General features: G+C 35.3%; 1 protein-coding gene across 35 annotated transcripts in view; it reads left to right on the top strand.

Annotated features, from left to right (window-relative positions):
• RIMS2 (regulating synaptic membrane exocytosis 2) overlaps positions 1–26,013 on the top strand; it is a 448,944-nt gene that overhangs the window by 82,176 nt on the left and 340,755 nt on the right. For 24 of the 35 annotated variants that reach the window (XM_017806448.1, XM_017806450.1, XM_017806455.1 and 21 more), the window contains 2 exons: positions 2,897–3,107; positions 10,876–10,887. In XM_017806448.1, coding sequence (XP_017661937.1) covers positions 2,897–3,107; positions 10,876–10,887 — 223 coding nt within the window. The remainder of the gene's footprint in view (positions 1–2,896; positions 3,108–10,875; positions 10,888–26,013) is intronic. The other 11 variants (XM_017806449.1, XM_017806453.1, XM_017806490.1 and 8 more) reach the window with 1 other exon arrangement.

Raw genomic sequence — 26,013 nt, forward strand, 5'->3', positions numbered from 1 at the left:
TGTGTTTCAGATACCGTTCTATTCTAAACACCTAATTATTACTGCATGTTATTAGCTTAATTTCTGGCTTAAACCTGTGCAGGCTGGATAAGCAAAAAAATTATTTATCTACAAAATAAACACTTTTTTAACGAACTTCCTAAAATGAATATTTTGTATTTTGTTTCAAGTATGCGTATTCATCTCAAGTGGTTTTGTTTAGTAAGGAGAACAGATATTGTGTGTAAATGAATATTTCATAGATTCTTCTGCATTTAATTTTTTCTGATAGCTATCAATACATGTAATATTTTTCTTGGAACAGAAAAAGGTGTAGTAAAGAACTACTTTGGCAGATGATAAATTGTTTCCTGCTAGAACAAGGATTTTAGAAAACTACTCTGTACAACCTTGAAAAGTTTATACTTTGAGGGAAAAGTTGTGACCTTTACATAGATTCTTGTGCTCAAGAGGAAACAAAAGTGAAATTATTTCAGTACACGAGGCTTAAGATTTGGCAAAAGGCTTATGCTTTTTATGCATCAGTGAGACTGGTAAGCAAATAATCATACAAACAAAGGCTGTAGATTATAAGGAAGCCACAAAACTGAATGGAGCCTAAAAATAAACTTGGAGTTCAGCATAGTTAATATGCTTTAAATGAAGAATGCAATGTTAAGCAAAATTAAAAGGCAAGCAAGGTCTCAGAGCTTTCATGTGTTATTGATGGAAACAGGCCAGACTACCAACTACCAATTATATACTGTTGTCAGTGTAAAACGCTGAAATGTGCGAGGTTTCCAGATTTCTAAATTTTGTTTTAATTTCATTCAGCTCTTGCTTATTAGTAACTTGTGTCCTTCCCCATTCAACACTCAATAATGAGCTCTGTTGAACCAGTGAGGAGGCAGAGGAAGCCCCTCACCCCTGACTCCCCCAATGGCCTTCAGGGCAATGACGTCCTTCACATCCATCCCTTGGATGCCTCAGACAAGACCCCTGTCCCTGGTGTGCTGCAGGTCAGGAGGCTTGTGAAGGTGGGAAGGGCTGAAAGTGAGAGAAAAGCGTGCCAGTGTTATTCTGAGTCCCTGCTGCTGTACCCTGAGGCCAGCCTGTGCACTCAGAGTTGATCTCGAAGTGACAGAAGGAGGTACATTAGATAAATAACACAAAAGCAAGACAAAGCAACCCTGCTTTCCCTCTGCCTGGGAAAGGGTCAGTGGTAGTTGAGGGCTCGAGGCAGCAGTTTGGGACACAGAGGAAGAGGAAGGCCTCCAGCCTCCCGTCTTGCCTGATGGAGAGAGGGAGCTGCCTATTTGTTCCTACAATTCCTCTGTAGAGTAATGTGAAGTATGTTCTTAGGGGAGTTTTCCTGAAAAACAAAGCAAATCCCAACAATTCTTGCCATATGTGTGAATATCTATGGTAAATAACTGCTTAAGTTAATCTTTAAGTGACTCTGTGTAATATTTGTTTTCATAGGAGCCTCTAACGCTTCTGATGAAATAGTTTTTCATCATTAATTTATATCTGATCTATATAAAGGATATATTTATGCTTAAGGAAGTTGGTCTTCTGGATTTAATTTTTTTCTAGGAGGTTATTTTTTGTTCTATCCTATGCTTCATGTGTGTTTTTTAATGACCTAAACTCAAGAATCTCTAGGATAGTTCTAAGGAAAAATAAATGTCTTTTGCAATTTTAGTATCTTTTTTAGGTTACCTTTTTAATGTTTCATAGAAAGTGCTTCATTCTTGGGGTTTTGCTTGATCTTATTCAAGGAACTAATAATCTTCTTAAATTAGATTAATAACTTTTAATTTGCTAAAATGTTAAGACTCTGTTAGCAAAATTAGTGAGTTGAATTCCGTGGTATGAATTTAAATATCACTGTTCAGACCCCTTTGAATGACAAGGATAAAAGAGAAGACAAAGTTCTTTTTGTTTTCCCTTTGTATTTGAATCTCTTATAATTTGCTATGTCACATTTTGCATCTTTTTCAGAATCTGGGAGAGCTAAAAAATTATGACTTTTTATAATGAAAATTAAATTTCCCATAACATCATTTACCTTCAGAAACAGGGGTTTTGAGAAAAAGCTGCCATTATAGATCATGAAATAAATCTGTAAGCTTGGTCATAGTGAGACATGCCTAATTATCATATATGGAGATTTCATAATTGCAGACTCAGAAATATGAATGATGTAGCATGACTGAAAGATTCATTGTAATTCTGCACACACATGGCCACTGACTGTGCATGTGTTTCCAGTTCTACAAATGGAAGGTAAATGTGTGTGTGTGTCTTAAACTACTATTCTTGGATTTTACACCTAAGGTAGTTTTCTACCTTACATTTTACATAAGATGGTAGTTCCTATCTAATGATATGAATGGCTTAAATTATTTATAATCACTTGTTAAGATGAGGTAACTTATTATGGGCTTGAACCTGGTGATTGAAAAGTCATTGAAAAAGCATTTTAGAATCATTATTCTATGCCGTATTGTTAGATAAATGAAGATAAGCTATATCAAAAGAAGATATCTGCATCTGTCTGGTGGAATTAGGTAAAAGAACACTTGGAAGAATGAATTTGATTTTTTTTCCCTGCTATTAACCAGTTTATTGTCTAGTGCTATGGGCTCTTTGATCACTCAACCTGTTTCTTACTGCTGTATTTTCAGCAAACAGCTGGTCACATCCTAAATCAGAGTTACTTCCCTTTGTAACAGCTGGACTGTGAGCTGAATGCTATCAGTGCTGAGCTTCCTCCTTGATTTTAGTTATAATGAAAAAGAAGTAATTCTTGAATGTAACACTTCTGGAGCATCGTAAATTAAATGTATTTGCTTTACTACAGTATTTCACTCTGATTTGTATTTTATTTGTATTTGTATGTTCTCTTCTGCAGAAAATTACATCAGCAGTTTGAAATGTATAAGGAGCAAGTGAAGAAGATGGGTGAAGAATCACAGCAGCAGCAGGAGCAGAAGGGTGATGCCCCAACCTGTGGCATCTGCCACAAAACAAAATTTGCTGATGGCTGTGGCCATAACTGTTCATATTGCCAAACTAAATTCTGTGCGCGCTGTGGAGGAAGAGTGTCTTTACGGTCAAATAAGGTATGGAGTTATGAGAGTTTAACAAGCTTCTCCTAAACTCAGTATCTCTTAATCATTGCTTATGCATACAAATCACATAACTACTGAAACAGATTTCCTTTAAGGAGGTAATGATATCTACTTCAGGGGCTTTTAAGACAACTGTCCTCATTTCATGTAATTTCCAGTTGCAGATGGATTTGTGATTACGACTTTTAAGTTAATATGTATAATTTTTCAACTAACAAGCTCATGAAAGGACAATCCTTTGACTGGAGGGTGAGTCACTGTTTAAGACAGGGAAGTATATCTAGTGATCTACTGAGACATTGATTATTACAGGGTAGAGCAAGGCTTTGTTTCTCTCTTGCTTGCCCGGGCGCTTCTGCACAAGATTATGGTAAAAGTAGTGTTAGAATATTATATATAATATAATATTGTGCTTTTAAACCTTTCTTATCTATTATACATATGCACATATATTATGCATATTTATTATATACATACACATGCAAATGTCAAACTATTTTTAGGAAAAAATTAAATGGATTAACATATATTGTTACAACTAGTATATACCGGTGTTTATTGTATAACAATAGGCAAAACACATTCTGAGTTTTTTAAAAAGTTGAATGATAGAGTAAAAAATTCAGCAACTGAAGTAATCACAGAAAACTCTTGAGATCAATTTATTCAGCATTTCAGATATAATGTTCAGATCTGATACACAGAATCTTTCTCAGATTCTGACAGATACTTGTAGAAGATTTATGACAATACTCCAGCTGTATTATGCTAGTCTTTTGTGGAAACACAATTTTCTAAAGCAATACAAGAATGCAATATTTTAATATTTATTATTAAAATATTTTTATATGATTTATTTCCATAAATCCATTTTTTTCCTGTAATATGCTCTTTGCAAATACCATGCAATCAGTAAATATCATCTTTTGGAAGCTAGGAGACAATGGTATGCATGGTATGTATTTCTTTGTCTAATATTGAAAGGTAGGTTTAAATAATGGACTGAAGTTTTTGATTGACAAAGTATATAATAATAAAAAATATAAAAATATACCAAAAGTATAGTAATATTTCCTGATTATTAATGTAAATAAGATTATATGTAAGTGTCTCAAATTGCCTTGGATTTCATTAAGATAATTTAACAATTTTGTCTTCAGTAAGTTCACATATTTTTATTTGTTTTTTATAACTAACTAAATTGTTGCCGGTAATAAGAGAGATAATAATTTCTGAAGTAATTTCATCTGATTATGAATGCCAGTGAGGACAGATGTTTGAGTCATTATGCCTACATACTTGCAAACATAGAAAAAGTGCATTAGGGAGGCGACTTCATTTCCTAATACACCATTTAGACTTTCCTTGGGATGGACCATGTGAATGTGGCAGATATTTGTCTGAAGTCTCTCGACAGATTTGCAATGAGATTCTTCCAGGGCCTCTTTGGTAATTTGCTCCACTGCTTCACAATGCTCACCACAGAAAGATTTCTTTACCATCTAACCTGTCTCTCTGTAAGCTGGCTTCTCTATTCAGTCTATTATGAGTCTGTTCTAAAACTCTTCTCAACTGGCATTTTTTTCTACTACTGTTGCTAATTTAGTGTGAGGCTTTTCTGTGTCTCATTCATTTTTATTCTAGATAATTCATGAATATGCTGAACAGAGTGACTCTAGACTGATTCCTTGTGAGGCTTCACTGGTGATACCTTTCCCTCAAAAAAAACCTGACCATTTAGTCCTGTCTTTTTGTTCTTGTCTTTTCTTTAATTGAGTTTTCTCATGGATGAATTTGTTCCTATTCCATGGCAGCTGAGATTCTTTAGAAGTCTGTAATTCCAACTCAGAAGTAGGAATAAATCCCCTTTTCTCACTTTCTCTGTGACTCCTTGGAAGAATTCTAATATATGTAACAGACACAAATTCCCTCTACTAAAGCCATTCTTACTTTTCCACATTTTATCATAATTTATTCATATGCTTGCTAATTTTATTCTGTATTTTGGTTTCTACAAATCTGTCTAATGTGGATGTCAGACTCATTTGTCTATTTTTCAGTTGCTATAATGCTGAAACTCCTTAAAAATTAATAAATTGGCATTTTTGCCACCTTTTATATTTCTTGTCAATGAAAGACTGTATTGCAGTTAACAATTATTTTAGACTTGAGATGTTTTACACTGAATATCATCTCATTTAAAAAATTTTTTACTGTTTTTTTTTGTTGATTCACTATTTACCTTCTCTTTCTGAAACATCAGTTAAAAGTATATATTCCAGTTCATTCTGCAAAAATTATATTCTAGACTAAATATTTTTCTAATCACCATGAATATGAACATGAAAGATCTAATTCAGAAAGACTGTGGTAGCCTCCTCTTTATGTTCTCTTTTGTGCCTATACTCAATATTCCATTAAAATTACTTAGGTCTACCAGAATTTACCAGGATTCATTCTTCTCTGTTTTCCTTCATGGATACAACTTCAACTTCTTGAAAAATTGCTTCTGATAACTTTCTGTTTTAACTTTGCTGTCTTTGGTGTTTGTATACGTTTTTGACAGGTTATATATATGTCTGCTTTGGACATTCTTACATAAGGAGATTGTTACAGTGTCTGAAATGTTCTTTCATGGGTCTGTTTCGTCTGTTCGTGATCTTCTTCATAATATCAATTTTCAAGCCAAACTCATGCCTTTTACACCAGATTCAGCTACTAAATAGTTTAGTACAGACCAGTATTAGCAGCATGCACCTCAGATGATGGAGAATTGGTCAGAACACTTCTCTTTCAAAGGTCAAAACGCTGACTACTGCTTACAAGGTTCATGGTCATGAGTAGGAGCAGGCCATGGAAATGTCAGAGCATTAGATTAGGATTCTCAGAATGTTTGGGTGATTTATTCCTTTTTCAGTTTAGTTACAGTGCTTGAAATATATAGGCATTAGCATTCAGTTCAAGCTGAAAAATTATCATTATGTGGAGTTCCTTCGAGATCAAACAAATAAAACTGATAATGGTGGCACTTTTGCTTCTGTACAGCTTATTATGTTAATGAATGGAATATTCAGCCAGGATGGGGGCTGAAATTTCAAGGGAGTAAGGAACCTTGAACTGTCGTGTTTTATGTTTATGAACAATTTCAGACTGATTAAAACTGAAATAATAAATCACATGACAGCAAGCAGAAATTTTTCTCAGTGAAAAGAGTACCACTGATATATAAAATATCCTACTGTTCTTTTTCTTTATTTTATGCTGATTTATATAGGGAAATGCACATTGAATGAGGCAGCTGACAGCAGAATGAGGTTTATACAGGTGAGAAATTTAAATGCTAAAATATTGGAAAAATGCAGCTTCCAGATAGATACAACATTGAATATAAACTTCAGTAGCTCAGAATTCCAGTTCAGTAAACCAACATTTCACTTGTACAGAAAGAAAAAAATACTTGTCTGAAGACTTAATTAAATGCATGCTGAAAACCTTCTTTCAGGGTGTTTGACAACCTGCTATCACTTGCAGCCACTGAAACATCCTTCTTTTTTTGTCTTTGAAGAACGAAAGCAAGAGATTTTCAGTTGTTTTACAGAATTCAGCAACATCCTGGGAAACACATTACGTATAAGTAGGGAACTTCTCTCAGCTCCCTCTGGTTCAGTGAAAGCTTTGCGTTTTGATTATTTCTCTGGGGCTATGTTTGATTTACAGCAAAACATGAAGTTCTCTTCTAATTGCAGGACTTGTGATTTGGCCATCTGTCTGGAGTCACAACACAGAATTTTAGTGTGCCTGTGCAAATGCATAATCCATTTCATTCTGTTGAGAATTGTCAGGCACCAAAGAATTAGTCTGTCACAATCAGGTTTTTGAAGTCACTAGGATTTGAGATAAACTCAATGATTTGCTTACAAATAAGTTGGTCCTTAGAAGACGTGGTTTGATTCTGCATTTCTCTAACCACATGTGTTTTGTTTTTTTTTTTTTTTCTATTCAGTTTAGTCCGTGTAACGCTTCTAAAATCTGATAACCTACAACTATATTTGTCTTTCTGGAGTGTCTCAGAACAAGTATCTCTGAAAAAAAGGAAAGTCAGCTGCTAAATTATTCCAAAGACAATCTCTCATTCAGAAGTTGTAAATTCACAACTGCAGGGTGTAACAGTTATCCCTACCATTAGGATTATTTTCCCATCTCAGTCTCCCCATGAATAGAATAGAGTTTGTATTATATTGAAGACTTCCAATCTGAAATTTGGTTCTGATTGTATTGGAACAATGTTAATGTAATAGTGAATGTCTATGACTGTTAAGACGTCTCTAAACAGTGATTAGCTCCATTTTATTTGAGGTGATCAATCTCTTTATTCTTTTGAAAGTTATACCCAAACTTATCAGGACTACAGTTCAGCTGGTATACCTCATGGTCCTTAGTAGCTTTCCTCACTCATTCCCTGATGGTGTTTGGCTTCTCTAATGTGGTGCAGCTGTAACCTGGGATCAGCCTTGCGGAAAGAGCTGCGTGAGGATGATCTGCAATAGGCCCTCTTGGGAGCTCCAGTCCCTTGCCTGGGAGCTGCTCAGGCACTGAGCCTTGGTCCCTGCCTGAGCTGTGCTGCTGACCTGTCTGATTCCCTTTCTGAGCCAACACTGTAGGCTTGGCTTCCCCAATTGCCTCATTGGCTTCCTGAATTGCCTCAGCTCTCCCTCATCACCATGGACCTGCTGGGGACCTGGATTCTTTGCTGACCTTAGTTACAGTTGTGAGCCCTATCCTGTTTCCCTTGGGTGCATTCTGTGGGACACAACCCTGCAGGGGGGAGCATGGTCTGCCTCACACCACCCTTCGTGCTCTGCTCCTGGCCCTGGCCAAGCTGCTGACCCTGCTTCTGCCAAGACAGTACAGAAGTAGTGCACTGTCCCAGTATAATACTTCAGTTAAAAACTTCAAATTTAATAATAGGACTAAAAATCTTGCCACAACTACCATTTTCAGCCAGGAGATGTTGCTCCTTTCCAGTCTGTAAACTTTGCATGCCAGCTGATACCTAGCACAACTGATATTCAGAATCTGCATTTCTGTATTGATACCTCGGATTCTCTTGATTGCTCAAAAAACCCCTGTGATTTTAATACAAACCATGTGGATACCATCATTCCCTTCAAATGACAATTGCACAAATTATTTCTGTTATTAATTTTATTTATTTGAAACTATTTACATTTGATAGCTCTTCTGAATCTCATTAAACAGCAGATGAAGGTCTCAATTTCAACAGAGGTTACGTGTGTTTTAACTCTTCACTACTTCAAAGCTTTCATAAACCTTAGAGGTTATTATGATACTGAAACAATGAAGAACTCATAATTTCACTGAGATTCATGATTTTAGGCACTTAAGATGAGGAAAATACTCTCTTAAAGAGTGGCTTTGACTCATGCAGTCAGATGCCAGATTGACCTTCCAAAAGATGTTTTTTAAAAAGGATAAGTTATAGATATCGACTCATTCTAGATTTATTTTGAGTATAGAATGGAATTCCAGTAATTTTGCTAATATTTCTGTGTGTCTGAATGCTCATGGAGATAAGGCCTTTCTCCATAAAACCACTATTAAAATACGCTTCCGTTTTCATGTGTAACAGGACAAATACCACTGAAATCTGACTGATTTGTTGCTTTTGTAGCATGAGTTCTTTGAGAACAGAATTGAATAATTTCTCTAATGTCTTTGCTATTGAAATGACTTTGTCTTTCATATAGTCAGATATGTCATTGTTTGCAGTGTATTGCTATGAACTCAAGAGTGTTTGACAATGTGTGGGGAGGAAGCTGAGAGGCTGAAGGCATTCTTAGATGTTTGGTAAAGTGTGATGGCTTGTCTTGAACTTCACATATCTTTATATTTTGTAGCCTGTTTCTCTAAAAAGATTCTTCATCCTGGAGGTTATTCAACGTAGGTCAGTTGTGTGAACCAAGTCTTGGTTACTGTTATGATCAAAGTGTGAATGACAGGAGTATAATCTTCTTGGATAGTGGAGTATATCTCTTCAGAGGTGAGGATGAGAAACTGTGGCACTAGATATTTCCGTGTAAAATGTCTCTGAGCATTACTGCCACTCTTATTGCAGTGGGACAGGAAGTCCTGCTAGGAAAGTATCAGAGCACCTGGTGCTGAGCAGATAAATGTGTTTCTGCACACACAGTGATAACAGATGTGATTTAGTTTCCAGTGATATTTACTATATCATTGTAAATGACATAGTATTGTATACCTGAGAATACCATTAAACCCCATAGCTTCTTTGAAAATACTTTAATCTTTTGCCACTGTCCATAGGATGACAGAATAGATTGGGTCAGATGGGATTTATGGAGGTTACCTAGACCAATCTCCTGCTCCACACAGGTTTTAAGGACTCTGTTCAAGTGAATTGTAAAACCCTTCTACGATGGAGAATCTGTAACCTCTTTGGGCAACTTATTTCAGTGATTAACGACTACTGTGATTTTCTTTTTTTTTTTTTAATGTTCAATCCAATGCCTTGACTGTCGTATTTTGTCTATTAGCTGTGCATCTTCAAGATTGTCTTTGTGTTCCCTATAGCTAACCTTTAAGTAGTTAAGGAATGCAAGTAGTTCCCGTTTTCCCACGCCCTTCCCTACCCCAGCCTTCTTTAGGCTGAACAATCCTATCTCCCTCAGCTTCTCCTTGTATACTGTATGTTTTATTGCCTGACTGTCTTGTTTGGCCTCTGTTGTATTCTCTCCTGTTTCTTTGTAACTCTAGGATTGGAGGGAACCTAAACCTTCTACAAGAATTACATGTTATAAAGTTACATATCCTACAGATATCTAAACAACAAAGCTATAAAATAAGTTGTCACCCTTTCTTGGTGTATTTCCAGCAAAGCCAATGCTTAATTCCATGTCTAGGTTTAGTCTCTGTATTGGCATGTGAAATTAAGGTACCAGATAAAAATCACCATTACTCATTCACAAAAACGGAGTTTAGTTTTGACTGAAAACATTTTGAATATTTTTGTTTTCTAAAGTATTATTTAATTTACAATTTTAGGCAGCTAAAAAGACAATTCCTTCAAGGAAAATAACTATTAGGAATGTTTTTGTTTAATATTGATGAGTATGAAAAAGAAAGTATAAACATTATAGATCTGACAGCACATGCAGTGAACACTTGTGACAAATTCTGTCTCTTTGTGCTTTAGAACTCCAGGACTTTAAAGATCTGTCAAGTGGCTAACATGCAGTTATGCCATTATGCACACTCTCTATCTGTCTGTAGTAAACAAACATTTTTAATTTTGCTGAACTCTTTGCAAGGGCAAAGTGTTGATGAATGCTAATTATTTGCCATACTGGGGTCCAAGGAATGTAGGGCAAAGTGCTGCATCCTTTTTATAAGATGACCCACCTGTTTTATTAAGGTAATTCTGATATGAATCCCCAAATTTTTTTTGTATAAGTTTTTTTTATATATAAGATTGTCTCAATTTCACCCATGAAAAATTATGAAAATTATTAAAATTACTTATTTTTCACTAGATCTACTTAACCACTGGGGAAAATAAGAAAGATATATATTAATTCCTTTGCTATTTATTTGTTTATTTTACTAATAAATACTACTGCTTGCTTTCGAAATGAAAGTGACTCTTTCCTTCTTTGTGTTTTTTTTTCTTTTTTTTTTTTTTCTGTCCTTTCTTTCTTGCTTTCGTGGATGTGAACTCCAGGAGGACAAAGTGGTTAGAGCCTTTTTTCTGTTTAAAGTTATTTTCTTTTATGGTAGACATTTCCTGGCCTACATTTGCTTTCATTTACGCAGGTGTAATTCTTACTGAAGGCAAGGGGAATTACTGTCATTAAAATGAAAGCAATGTGTGGCATTAAAGGCTTACCTGTTTTTCAAATAGCTTACTCATAATCTGTGAGTTGTTGTGAACAGTGTGCATGGTATTCCTCTCTGTTTGCAGCTTTTGTGAGCATGCCTCTACTTTTCCTTTGCTTTTGCAATATGATATGTGCACAGTCTAAAAAAAATAAATGAGAATTTATGTAATAGATTTTTTGTGATAAAATTAATTTGTATTTTTGTAGAAGTGGCATAAAGTAATCATAATAATTGTTGCACTTTGTATCATTGATTTGTATGCACTCAACATTTTAGCTGGTAATATTTTGACATGGTAGTTCAGTTCTGATTTTCAATGACAATACAATTATATACCAGTAAATATTAAGAAAATATGTTTCTTCTAAACATTTAGAAATATGCAAGCAACACCAGTTATCCACTGACATCAATTATTTTCTAAACTGGTTTGTAGGCTTTCCTAAAATGTAGTGCACATATTGTGTTGAGCATAACGTTGAAATAATGTTAGATGTTACGCATGTCACTGACATTCTGTTTGTCTTGATAATATTACACCTACAGTAAATATTTTAATCTGATTTTATTTTAGCAATGTTTAGAAAAAGGTAGTATAAATCTGAATTTGAGAATAAGCCTGGATATGTTTCAATGTTTTACTAAATTGTGTGATTTTTTTTAAATAACAGAATTGAGAAAACTACATAAGCTAGTGTAAATCTGTTCTTCCATGAAAATCTCTACTGTATTCTGAAGAATTGAAATTGCAAAAGCAACTTGCCCTGTAGTGTTTGGCAAATAAGTTCCTGTATTAGATGAAGTAAAGGAATTCTTTAGCGTTTATATGCATAAATGTATACAGAGAAAGACTTTTGCTATAATAAATGTAATTTTTTCTTGCTGATAGCAGTGTCAAGGCTCACATTTGACTTGCACGTGTGGTTCAGAAATACCTTGCTTCACACAGAAGTTGTAAGGCACTTGCTGCTGTTACCATTTAGGATGTAACCTTGGCAGTGGGCAAGTGGCACTTGAGGTGGGCCACGTGTGGCCCAGTGTGTTAGAGGGTTACACAGTTTTCTTTTGGGCTGGACCATCAGAGTTTTTCACAATTAAAAGGCCATGAAGCAGTGAAGTAAGACCAGTTTGTAGAATACAGAGGTAGATGTAGAGTACAAAAAGAAGAAGAACAAAAGGAACAATTTTCTCCTTGAAGAATTTACCCTTTCAGTATAATCTTGGAAGTAGTTGATGTATACCAACAGTATTCCCCCAGTCAATCCAACAACTGATGTCTGTGTGGTACTCATCTATACCGGAGCAGTGTCAAATCCTAAATTCACTTGAAAAATAATAAATAAAAAAAGAAAAGTGTGAAGGTCACAGTAATAAGGTTATATTATTATCTAGTTGTACCATGTATGTATGTTAAGGAGGAAAGGGACAGGAATTTCCCTACCTAGTTGACTAGAAAGGTTTTTTCCATAAATAATGACAGTGGCTCAAGTTGCTTTACATAATATCTGTTTCTGCTGATTTTGAATTAGATGTTTTAGAAGTTATGAAGGCAGAAAAACCAGTATTTTAGGTCAACTTTTTCTCAACTACAGATATTGTGAAGAAGGGATAGTAGTGGTATTATTCTTGATATTTTAGTGCTAACTGTAAGGTTAAAAGCCCTGGTGTGTTGAATGCAGATGCCATCAAAACAGGTACTTCAATATAAACAGTATGTTTTTAATTTGGTGGGATATAGCATTTACTCTTAGATTAACTCACCTAGAGATTCCTTAATATTACTGTTTATCCTTCATTTTCTGGTGTTAGTGTAGAAAGTGTGGATTCCAGTGTTTCTTAAGGGGCCTATTACATATTTTGTAACCATAGAACAGCAGGTTCAATAGAAAATGCTCCTGGATAAAGCTATGGATACTTTGGTGACTGTTGGTAGTATGTTGATCCAATTAAAAAACATGGATTTGGAAAATGAGGTGTCTTCAAAGAATCAGTTCTGTGAAGAGTTAGAAACATATTTTTGTGTGTTCCCTGTAGAAATCTTGCTACATCTTTTTATAAAGATTAAGATTGTAGGAAAAAGCTGGGACTGCACATGTGTTGAATGATTGGAACTATCATACAGTAGTCTACTGGTGCTATTTATGGTGGTGGGGAATGGAGTTAGAACATGAATCCTGACTGTGTTGTATGTTGTAGTTGTGCTGTTAAACATGCACAGAAGGGAATTTATATTACATGTCCTTCTACTACGCTATATTCTGGAGTGCTGCATCCAGCTCTGGGGTCCTCAGCACAAGAAGGACATGGACCTGTTGGAGCATGTCCTGAGGAGGGCCACTGGAGCAAGTATCTTATGAGGAAAGGCTAACAGAGTTGGGGCTGTTCAGCCTGGAGAAGATTCTGGGGACACCTTAGAGCAGCCTTCCAGTACCTAAAGGGGGCCTATAAGAAAGACGAGGACAAACATTTTAGCGGGGCCTGCTGCTATAGGACAAAGAATAATGGTTTTCAACTGAACGAGAGTTGATTTATGTTACATACAAGAGAGAAGGTTTTACAATGAGGGAGGTAAAACACCAGAACAGGTTGCCCAGAGAGGTGATGGGATGGGGCTCTGAGCAACACGATCTAGTTGAAGATGTCCCTCCCCATGGCAGGGCATTGGACTAGATGAGTTTTAAAGGTCCATTCCAACACAAACCATTCTATGATTCTTTGACACTAATACCACTTCAGGGTACACAGCTCATGGTGCCTTTTCCCACACAAAACATGGTAATGACTCATGAATATCTCACACCTTCATTAGTCAGGTATCACAGTATATAAATAAGTACTTTTGCAAAATGGAGACCCCCAATGTGCCAGAAAGGAATAATTTATATTAAGATTAAAAGACTAAGAGAGAGAAGGAAACAGTTGATTTTTTTTTTAACTGAAATTGTTTCCATCTTCTGGAATTTTTTTTCTTTCAGAAACAAATGTACATTTTAAAGCATTTCCTGCAATTCTCTTACTATTATTCAGTCAAAATGTGCCTGTGAGGTAGAGGTTTCATAGGGAAACCAGAGTCAATTAAGGCTGATAGAAATGAAGATGATTTCAAAAAATGAAGATACACAGGATCATCTTCCTTTTACTTAGATTTTGACAATTAAATAAATAATCAAATGACTTTATTAAAATGAGCAACACCATTAGCTAGAGTAGTGAAATTGTATGAACATATAATTGAAAATCATGGAAGATGTGATTTGACAGATGAGGAACTAGGAAGTGTGATATAGTTTTTGCAAAAGTATATCTTCATTGCAAATAGTAGGAAATAAAAAAATAGTAGAATATTTTAATTTTGACTGAATTTTATCCCAAATTTAAATGAGATTTAAATGAAATTATACACTTTGTACCTTTGCTTGGAGGCCACAACTTTAAAGTAACCACTGATATTCTGGAGAAAACACATAAATAAGCAACCTAGGAAGTTTTTGAAACAGTTGAGAAGAGAGAACCTGGTTCCTTCACTTGCCAGTCATTATCTTTATTGTTCAAACTGATAAAATTCCTGTACAGTGTTTTCTTATGGACATTTGATATTTAGATACACCATTTCATGTTTTTTAATTGTTTGTTTTCAAGTGACAAGTTTTGAAATGACATGAATTCAGCAGTGGCCTGGCCTTCAGAGGTTCTGATACTTTCTGTGTTCTTTTATCTCTTTTAGTGGATTCAGGAACTTGTTTTTAGCTGATCTGCTTTAAACTGCTACAGGTCAAAGCCTTCACCAGAATGGTTTATAATTCTATAAAGGATAAACCTGAGGAGCAATGCTAGGAAACTTCTTTTTTATTCTGCCTTTATTTCTTGTGCAAGTAAATAAAACATTTGACACTTTCCTTGAAGTAAGTATTCTACCTTTCTAGTGTTATGCATTTTAAAATACTTTAGACAAAGACAAATAGCTTTTTAAAAATCAATTCTCCAATCTTCATCAATTCTAAGGACTTCCAGAATATTTTGTTTTAATAAAGCCATCTCAAAAACTCCTTTAAGCAAATTAAAAATTGAATGTCCTTACTGAATATCTTTCTAGGTTAATTTCCCGAATAACTTGACTGACTTTGGGAATTTTATTTTAATTTTAATCATTGAATCAAAGTTTAATAATTTTGGATATTCCATGACAGAGTTCAGAAAATGGCAGTTGTTTTTAGCAAATTGTCTCATAAAACAATTCTATATAAAATTACAGTAGAAGAGATAAAAAGCAATTATCATAGGACATTATTTGCCATCCTTTTATCTTACTGCAGTTAAAACTTCCTATTCCCCATTTTTCCTTCACTATGTTCCAAAGTAATCAATATTATTATTCCAGTCAGGAGACACCTAGGTGTTGATGATAACGTTTCTGTCATTTTTGTGGAAAATTCACTGTTAAAAAAGAGAGAAATTTTCTCATTTTACTTTTGCCATTCTGAACAGGTCCTGGGCCCTACCAAGAGCCTTATTGTTTCTAAGCCATCTGTGTGGTAGGTCTGTACCTCCACAGTGTCTGACAGTTTTCTCACCTGAATTGTAACAAATGTGACAAGGATTTGTAGAAGCCATAGGTTACTTCTCCTACCCCTGCCTTCTTACTATCGGAAAATGTCTCTAAACTCTTACCCTGTTCTTGAAACTTGACTCAAGCTGATTTTGTGTCTTATGAGGAAACACACTCTGAGTCTCATCAAGATTTTCATGGGCTTTACATGCTCTAAAGGATATGTGTTTTTTATTTAACAAAGAAATAAATTTCCATATCACTGAAATTTGGAAAAAACCCTTTTTTATAAAAAGACTCACAAAAACAATAGAATATTTCCTATACTTAGAATACCTCCGACAAAAGCTTCCTGTACCAGCTATCATACAGGATCGTTTTCTGAGACATCTCTTCGCTCAGGGAACTTAATGATTTTCCTCAGCTCTTGAGTATTGTCTTTCAGATTGGGATCTCTAAAAGTCATTTGGAGAGTTGGCAACTTAGACCTTCCTGTCTTGGGCCACTTGTCCGAGTCTGTTCTCTGATCCTATTTCTCATGTATCCATTTGTCTAAGCTGCTCTCCATTATCTAACTGTGTTCAAACCTCACTCCTATTTCCTTCATCACTAACAGAATGCACCTCCAGTTGCAGAAAGTGAACAAATATCTTACTTGGAATTGGATTGCCAAACATATTTAAATACTAAGTTTATTCTTTTCTCCTGTCAAAATTACCACAAAATTACCATCAAATCCCATCCTCTACTCAAAAATGTGTTGCCTAGCTTTACTTTCAGTATTTTCAAGACTGTCATGATCTAACATAATAGAAAGTAGTCAATATATATAGGTCTTTAAATCTGTAAATAGCAGATTTAAACTTGCCTGAAACCCTGATGAAGACCATTCACAGTGATGGTTAAATTAGCATACAAATGTTTTTCCTAGATTGACCCCATGTGCTGTTAACGTTTATGGCCTTGCTCTCATACTAAGATAACTGTGTTGGCCATCACAGTCAGAGAACAGGGAGGTTGCACTACGTTGTAGTCCAACTTCATATTAACTTCTGTGAGGTGTTGGAGATGTTAGAAGGAATGAGAATTCATCTTTCTTTCTTTTTTTTTTTTTTTCCTTCACCACAATGCCCATTGGCCCATTTTCGCATGCACAGATCAATGACTTACTCTCCACAGTGTTCAAGGGAAGGGGAATGTGGTCCTAGGAACTGCCAATTTCCTTTTCCAACTTCTCTTTGAGAGTTAATTGGAAAATAAAAATCAAACAACTTCTTTATATGATGTAGCTTCAGAATGGTCTTAGCTAGTTAAATCTAATGACTACATGGGGACTTTGCTTTTGTTAGCTCTGCTCCATGCTTGAAGAACACACTCAGATACGTTTCTTTGTTAAGAAAGAACAGAAAACTGACTAGAAGAGTGAGTCTGAAAACCTTTTTACAATCATATATGTACTTCTGTATTAGATGAGCAAGGGTTTATATGCCCAAAAGCTTGTATTGTATTTTTCACCCATAACAGTCGGTGTAAAAGACAGGAGTTCCTCCTGTAAACCTTGTCCTTTACCTGTACACTATAGTGTTGCAATTTTACAGTACAGAAATTAGAAGTAGTTGGTTTAATTTTAGATAGTTCTGAACTTCTGAAAAGCATTAAAATTGATTTAGAGAGAGTCTGGTGGAATTAGAAGGACTAGTTTTCATTTTGCTAGCTATTTTTCCTATGTTGATAGCACTGGAAATTTATATTTTAATTTCAAATTGTACAAAATAGATTCATTTTCCATTGAAATTCTTCTTCAAGCTATCCTAAAATAATCTTGTCTTAAAATGTGTATGAAAACAGTGCAATAACTACACAGTTTTTATCACATCAGTAAACTTTCCCTTTTGTTCAAATGAATAGAGCAATAGCAATTGCAAATAGCAATTATGGAACCAGAAGATGAAACAGTTCTTGAGCAGTAAGTTATATTTGCCACCTGTTGCAATATTCAGAAACATATCATGTGCTATTAAGTTCCAAGTGTAGACCTTTATCAAAGGTAGCTAAGCAAATTCCTTATTTCAGTCCCAGGTGTGTAACAGCACACCTAGGACTCTTTGGACACAGTTAGACATTATGGCACAGCAGGGGATGGTATAAATGTTTAATTATCTAGATTGAGCTTCAGTGGCTGGAAACCAGTGCCTATATATATAAATAATGAAGACATTGCTAGTAATAGAGTAAAGTGGCAAACCTCCCAAAGCGGTTTTTTTTCCCTCAACTGTTTACTTAGAGCTTTATTTAGCTGTGTCTTCAAGGAACAGTTTAGTGATAGATTGAGGAATTAAATGAAAAAGACCTAGCATTTGGGTTAATGTCTGTTTACTGTTTAGATCTGCTGTGTGAAAAAAGGAATTTGTATGACCAGCTTCTGTTAATATCTAAAATATTGTATGCACAGACAAGACAGTTTTTCAGCACAGCAAGAGTGAATTTATATAGACAGTTGCAGCAGATGTTGAACTTCAGTGCATTCATGGAGAAATTTAAATAAATGTGAAAAATCCTATGTTTAAACAAGATGTCACCTATGAAGTCTAAGTAGGGTATTTGAAAATTAAAACTTCCTTGGTTTGAATTATTATAAAGATGCCTTCATTCAGCATCAAGAAGATCTACGGAAAAGCCTGGATTTCAGGTAGCCTATTCAATTTTAGTCAATTCATGTGTGTTAATGTTTGTGGCTTTTTGAAAATTAGTTTCATGTAGTTCACAAGCCCTTTTTAGCATTTTAGGTCTGTAAGTAATAAAATACTGATACATAATATACATAAATAAATTAACAGGATTTCTGTTTTATGTTGCTTTCACAAAATAAATCCCTATAGTGTTTTAATACTGATAGGATCATAGATGTACCTTTATTAATTGAAGTTGAAATCTGAGTCATTTAGTTTACTATGTATACATGTACCTCCCATTTATCTTTAAATGTTTAAACTTGGTCAGTGTTAATCACTAGTGTTCATTTAACCTGTTCATCTTTCAGTTTCAGTGTAATTGCTACATAAACTCAGAGTCATGACCTGTTTAATTAAGGTGTTCTTGCTCTCAGATACTTGGTCATGTGATTATGAAAGATGATATTGCTGTTAACGATTTGGATTTCTTACAGTTCTAGGTAGGCAATATATGGTATCTTTCTAAGAGATTAGAATAGTTTTACCTCTGTGTTGAAGATAGGTTTCAAATGCCTATTTCTCCCGATGTGTACAATTGTCTAGTGTCTCCCTGCATTCAGTATTAGCTAATTTTTAGATTATAACACCATGATGATTATATATTTTTTAACAAATTGTTTTTTCTTGGTATACGTGAAGCAAATTCCTCTTAATTAACTTCAAATTATTTTTTAGTTTCATCTAATCCTTGTTTGGCGTCTTTTTGTCATGGACATCATTGTGAGTGGCCAAAACCTTCACTATAGTAGATGTCTGACCTCAGTAATTTTGGAGGAGCATAATTGCTTACATTGTTCTTAACACTGCTGTATAGCAAAAAGTGAACATTGGTTCAAAATTTAGCCTATAGATTTGGGCAACAATCTCAAGCGCTCATTAAAAAGGTCTAAAATATCTTCTATTCAAGATAAAATGCTTTATTATTATGGACTAGGTTGCCAAGAGATTTTTTTGGCATAATCTATGCTTCCAGAGTCCTTCTAGATTAAAATTGTTTTTGTTTTATAGTTTATTCATGTATTTATCTTAACTATTTATAAAATATTTTGAAATAAAATAGCTGTGATGCTAGAACATTAGAGCTCTGTAATTTTATTGTACCAAAGCAATAAATTGCCATAGATATATTTAGTATTATGAACAGGATTCTGATACTTCTATTGTAGTTGTGTTATTTAGTAATATTTTCTCCTCATGTTTAGTACAACACTACCAGCAAAGATTATCTGGGTATTACATAAGGAAAACCTTGTGTAAATGAAGCATGTTTTTAGTGATTTTTAGAGAGATATACTTTTATTTACTGGTTACCATTCAGATCAGCATGAGGTCTGTTAATTGAAGCCTCCTATAGAGCATAGGGGACATGCTGAACAAAGAAGGCTGTAGGCTAACTGGCTCCATTAATGATGAAGAATAGGCTTTAATCAGAAATTATCTCCTGCAATATATTTTAAATAAGTCACTGTTTCAGGTATTTTGATACCTTTGTCAGAAATGCTTCTAAATAAATAAATAAATAAATAATCTAACTAGAGACGTATGCATTTCATTTCAAAGCATACAGTGTCTAACCAACTCAGAATAACAGCACTGTAAATCTGGATGTACTCTGCAGTGATGAAATAGTAAGCATAGGAAACACAACACTAATTCCTTCAAACATGTGGAGACACGACAGGTCCAAACCTGCTTCCCCAGTGTGCTGTCTTGCTCCTGTTGCTGTGATAATGCTCTGAGTCGGTGAGCTGCTGTGCTGATTTACTTTTCTCAAGGCTGTAATAAGCCTGGAAAAGTTTTCTTCACATCTGATGATGTGGAAAAACAGATGGATGACCTGCACATATTGTAAAAGTGTCAGTTACATTGTAGATACACGTGCGCGCTCTTGCCTGTTCTCTCGAGTGAGCAGCAGTTCTCACAGCTGAAGCTGAATTGAAAAGTGTGTCTGTAGGCCAGAAGAAGAAGTGTTCTATGTAAATCTGTGAGTTTCCTCTTACTGACGTCCCCCAAACCAATATTTCTCACCTCATTAAGCGCAATCCTGTTTAGTGGTTGTTTACAGAAATGCCAGAACACTTCAAAGGTTTTATTACAGCTTTCTGAAACCCTTTGCTGTTAGTGCGTTTTGGTGGTGTTGCTAACCCGGAACACAGGAAAGCCCACTAGAGGGTGTCAAATGTTTTGTGATCTTGCCAAGTCAGTATTTCAAATTATTTTCGTTACTACTTTTTGTCCAACTCTAGGAAAGTGTACTATAATGCCATGGCCTTTATGGCGTGTTCTAATCTGCATGCCATATAGTTGTCATAGGTAAGGGTTTGTTCGTGCCCCAAATCCACAGAATAAGCTGCCTGCTGTGTAAGGCAATTATTTGAGGGAGAGCATGCCACCAGTTACAAGCTTACACTTAACAGCTAGGGAAAAAAGGGATGGCTTTATCAGGGAGAAACAATCCATCTTCACTTTCCATGGAGTTAAATGTGGGTTATGTCAGGTTCAGAACTGGGAATTAAAACATATATAACTTTACTTTCTGGGAAGAATATAAATTCTTTCATAAAGAAACCATTATGTCAGGATTTAATCTCAACTGTTTAATCCCTTTTCTTTTTGAAGCCCCAGACATTTAACCTAGCCCATTTATAAAGGCTGCATGTGATGTCTTATAGAGCTGACTTGCTTCCCTAAACATTGTCCATAGTGTATACTGAAAAAATGAAGGGAGAAGCAGAAGCCATGGAGATGATAACAGTAAAATTCAGTGGCTATCAAGGAAAACTAATAAAAGCTTCCAGGGGTGAGTTGGAATGTAATAACTGCACAGTCTATTTAAAAAGAATTTCTAACAAACCACATGCTCTTTGTTAGGCAAACTCCATGTCCTTTCTAAGGCACAAACAGTTTCCAGTACGTACTTCTAGAAAGCCTTTTATTCTGATGAGAGCTTCAAATATTGATGCCAAGTTTTTCAGGACAAAATTGTGTTTTTAATTCAGTAATATTCTTTGAAAAGTCCACTAGTTAGTTGTTATCTGCAAACTGAAATTGTAGTGTGGGCACTTTCTGAAGAGAGATTCAGTTATTGATGTTTCTCAAGACACTTAGTCCATGATTTGTTTGCTGTTCTTACTTCATCTGGATTAACATATTAAGAATTTGGAAGGAAATGAAGGATTTACTAAGGTATGAGTGCTTTGTACTGTCAATTCACATACACAAAATATGTATGTAAAGAGCTTTACCACATTATATTTCTCTTTCCCTGCAACAGGGAATGATGCAACAGAACGATAAAACAGCAAGTGATTGTTAAATTGTCGATACAATTATCTCAGTGAATGGGAAATATAACTAATTTTAGAGAAGGCAGTAATCCTTACTAATAACATTTTCAGAGCTTGCTAATTTACACTAGCAGAGAAGGGAAAGCATTCACCTAGTAGCAGAAGGACTTTGCATATGTGGAATCTGTAGATATTTTAAAGTAAGTAACAATTATGGAAGTACAGAAAATGGTCAATATATATAAAGTAGAAATGTAGGCAGTTAGCCAGATGGGCTTCCTAACAAAGGGGATTATTTGACACTGGATTTATAAAAAAACCCCAACAACAAAACCCCCTTTATTTCATTGTGCATAACTTCCTTTTTTTTTTTTGTTAAATATGATTGTTCTCTTCAGCGTGTTGATAAGTAATATACACCTGACCTCTGCTAGGTGTCACTAAATCTGTTACTTTTCTACCCTTAGTCTCCTATTCTATTTTTTTTTAAAATTTATTAAACAAACATACATCTTAGATTTTCTTACTGTTCTGTCGGGGTTAACTGTGGCTGCAGCTCGTGCAGTCCTAAGCCGTGTAGCTGTTGTAGTGTGCAAGGCAGTGTGGGTTTCCTGGCTGGATAGCACAGCACTGGAGCCGGTGGGAGGGGAGTGTCCCGCTGTACACTGTGCTGCTGCAGCCTCACCTCAAAGGCTCTGTGGGTTGGGGGCACCACGAGGTACAAAGGACATCAAACTGTTAGAGTGAGTCCAGAGGAGGGAGATAGAATTGAAGAAAGCTCTCAAGGGCAAGACTTATGAGAAGTGGCTGAGGTCACTTGCCTTGTCCCGGTTGGAGAAGAGAAGGCAGAGGGATGACTTTGTTGCAGTCTACGGCTTCCTCACGGAGGCAGGACAGTGGGGTGGAGAGCTTCAGGTTGGATATTAGGAAAAGGTTCTTTCCCCGGGGAGCTGTTAGCCTGTGCAACAGACTCCCCAGGGAAGTGGTCATGGCATCACAACTGTTCCGGGAGCATCTGGATGATTCTCATAGTCATATGGTTTAGTTTTAGGCAGTCCTACAAAGAGCAGGGAGTTGGACTTGATGCTCCTTATTGATCCTTTCCAGCTTGAGATAGTCTGTGATTCTGTATGTATTATATTTTGTCTGATCTTTGCAGCTTGCACAGAGAGCTGTGCTGCTGTGACTACATTGTTGGATTCTAGGCAGCAAGTTCATGTAAAGTTGAAGAATGTTTATGTGGGATTCAATACAGCAGTAACTGCTTGATAAGCATCTCAATTTTTCTATTACCGTTCTGTTACATTTCATTAGAGTTGGATCTTTCATTTTTCTCGGACAATTTCAGTAATGAATGATGACACAGATGATGTAAATGGTGTAATATTATTGATTTCAATTTAATGCCATCTGCATACAGACCCCAGGCTTATTGTGGTCCCGTCACATTTTCTCCCTTTTTGGTCTCTTGTTGATGTTGATATTATGTCTTATATTTCTAAATAGCCTGTGAACACTTAGTGCCATTCATCTTCAGACAGTTTACAAACGTTAACTAATGAATATGCTCAGAATCTCCAAGCTGTAGATCATTTGTTAGTTTTATTAGCTGGTCCCTTAATGAAGCTCTGACACTAGTACAGATTTTTAAACACAAAGAGGCCTAGATATTGAGACTTTCAGGTGATCAAAGTCTCAAAATGAAATCATCGTAAGATATTTGAATATTATTTAACAATGCCTTTGAGAGTAAAAGTCTTGGTAAAATAAAACAACTTGGAAATGTCATTTGGAGGATTTCTTCTATCTTCCAAATTAATAGTTATTAAAATACCTACAAAAATAAGAAAATATTGGAATAATATTTTATTAAAAAACCTTAATATTTTCAGACATCCTTGATTTGTAGTAGAAACTGTTAACATCTAGAAAGCTTTTGAAAATTAGTAATTCTAATTTCTATTTGTATTACCTTACTCCAGCTATAACTGCTTATTTGTATTTTTTACCAAAAATATAACTGTCTTTCCTCCATCACAAATTTCTAATCCATCAGTAAAGCTGCTCTAACAACAGTCTTTACTGAGAGAATTATTTTTTTAGGAATTAGGAGAACAAATAGGCAAAACCAGTTGAAATGATGAGTTCAAGGAACTCATTTTTGTGCAGAGATGGCTAAGAATTGGAGTGTAGAAATTAACTCTGACTTCTTTTTTAGAAGCTTAAATGATGCTAGACAACATAGACATTACTGGTTAAACTGAAACAGTGAGGACTAATTTAATAAAGAAATGGAGGGGAAAGCTGTAAGCAACTTCCTAGCTGAGTTCCTCAAGCATTAGTGCTGGGGAAGATCTTTAATATTTTCACTAGTGGCCTTGGCATAGGGAACAAGAATGCTGTAATTAAATACATCAGTAACACAAAGTTGGATACTTATCAGTACAGGGGAACAATGGGATACTGTACAATAGAGAGCCAGATGACCTTGTGAACTCCAGTAGTAAAAAAAAGAGTGAGATAAAATAGGACTAAGTGTAAAATCAGGAATTTAAGAATTAATAAGAATTTCTACCCTGACCTACAAGTCAGGGACTCCTTTGGGGCTCAGTCCTGATCAACAATCCTGAATTCTGCTTTCCATAGCAGGGTAACCATGTCCAAGCTGCTTATTAGGACCAGTTCTTGCTCCGTGCTTTTCTCCTTCACTGTGTGTTGGCACTGTCTGGGAGATGCTGGTTAGCAAAGGCCTGATGGTGCCAGGAAGCATAAGAATTAGCAGGCAGTCCTGGGCCAGCACCTGGCCCCATGACAGGGTTATGTCTTGCTAGGATAGGCATAGTCTGAAAGAGCAAAAACTATTTGTTCTTGAAAAATAAGAGCAGAGAGGGTAAGCAATTGACCACTTTAAAAACATCAGGAAGAAACTCTGAGGAGAGAAGGGAGCTATTTAAACTTAATGACAACAGCAGTACAAGAGTAAATAGCAATAAACTAGTTTGGAATATACGAGCACTGGAAAATGAAAATCACTTCTTCCATGGTAGCTGTAGGACTTGGAAAAGCATTTTTACAGATTTTGGGCTCATTATTTATAATGAATTTTAAGATAAAAGTTAATTAAATTATGAAGTTTTTTTAAAAATTATTTTCTCTGAAGCAACAGGCAACTGTCATCAATACATGAGGTCTTTTTCTATCTAGTATTATTATTTAGTGAGCTTTAGTTTTCTAAAAAAAGCGTAGGAGATGTATGCTCAGTTCTCTTGCTTTCCTAAGACTATTACAAATCTGGAAATTTAGTAAAGGTTTAGCTAAATTGAGTAAAGGTATATTCTGTTCACTTACAGCTGGTTTACTTCATGCCAAACTCACTGCACTTAATAACCCTCATGGCCCTGTGGAGTACTTTGAAGGCTTACAAATTCCCTTATGGAAGCAATGCAACTGTATTTGAAAACACTGACTGGTTTGTACTATGTGCAGATCACACCCAATGTCACATTAACCATTTTATCACTGGAACACTGTCTACCATTCTAGTTCTTCATGAAATCACAAAAACTGATGAAGCAGCTGAACATGGTCAATATGGCACTGTGTAGGAATTATGAACTATCTTCACTGGCATATTGAGTTGTACCTGTGCCATAATGAAAAAAAAAGCAAATTATCACCTTCACAGATCTTAAAGAATATCAGTTTCTTGTGAAAGCATGTGAACTGCTTCTTTTTATACAGCATACTTTAGGAAGGATGTGCTCTGGTTTATATTAACCCGCATAGCATAGTGTTCCAACTAACAGTTTCTAGTCCTACTGTGCTCGTGGAGGCCTTTTTCACATTTTTGGAACATAAATAATCTGTTTTCCTAGTCAAATGTCTTACTTGTTAGTTGTACTCTAGGATGGAAAAAATGTATGAACAAAATTACTAGTATGTGCCTTATGGATAATAAAAAAGTGATACAAGAGAATTACTGTCTCCATTAGGAAGATGAGTACAGCATTAGTACAAAAGAGTGAGTATGCCTTTCAAAAATTGTAGTCATACATCTTTCTCTTATACTTGAAAGATAGAACCATGTAAATATACACTGTATACTGCAACTGAATGCACAGGAAGTGATATACTTATTTTATGTTGACTTGGTTGTTTATGGCCATTATAACTTTTCATACATAATATATTCATTCACTACAAACTCAAGAGCAAATGTGTAGTATGGTCACAGAATTTTTCTGTGCAAATACACATATCCCTTAAAATATATGTGGAGATGTTGGTCTCATAGCAGTATTGTAGGCTTTTCCATTTTTGTGAACTGGTATTGGAATTCCTGTGGTATTTAATACAATATTGGGGGATAGGTATTCATGTATCATTACAGACATAAGGCAAATAAACATTATAGC

This window comes from Lepidothrix coronata, unplaced genomic scaffold (genome assembly GCF_001604755.1).
Source record: "Lepidothrix coronata isolate B3197 unplaced genomic scaffold, Lepidothrix_coronata-1.0 Scaffold15, whole genome shotgun sequence".
Taxonomy (NCBI): domain Eukaryota; kingdom Metazoa; phylum Chordata; class Aves; order Passeriformes; family Pipridae; genus Lepidothrix; species Lepidothrix coronata.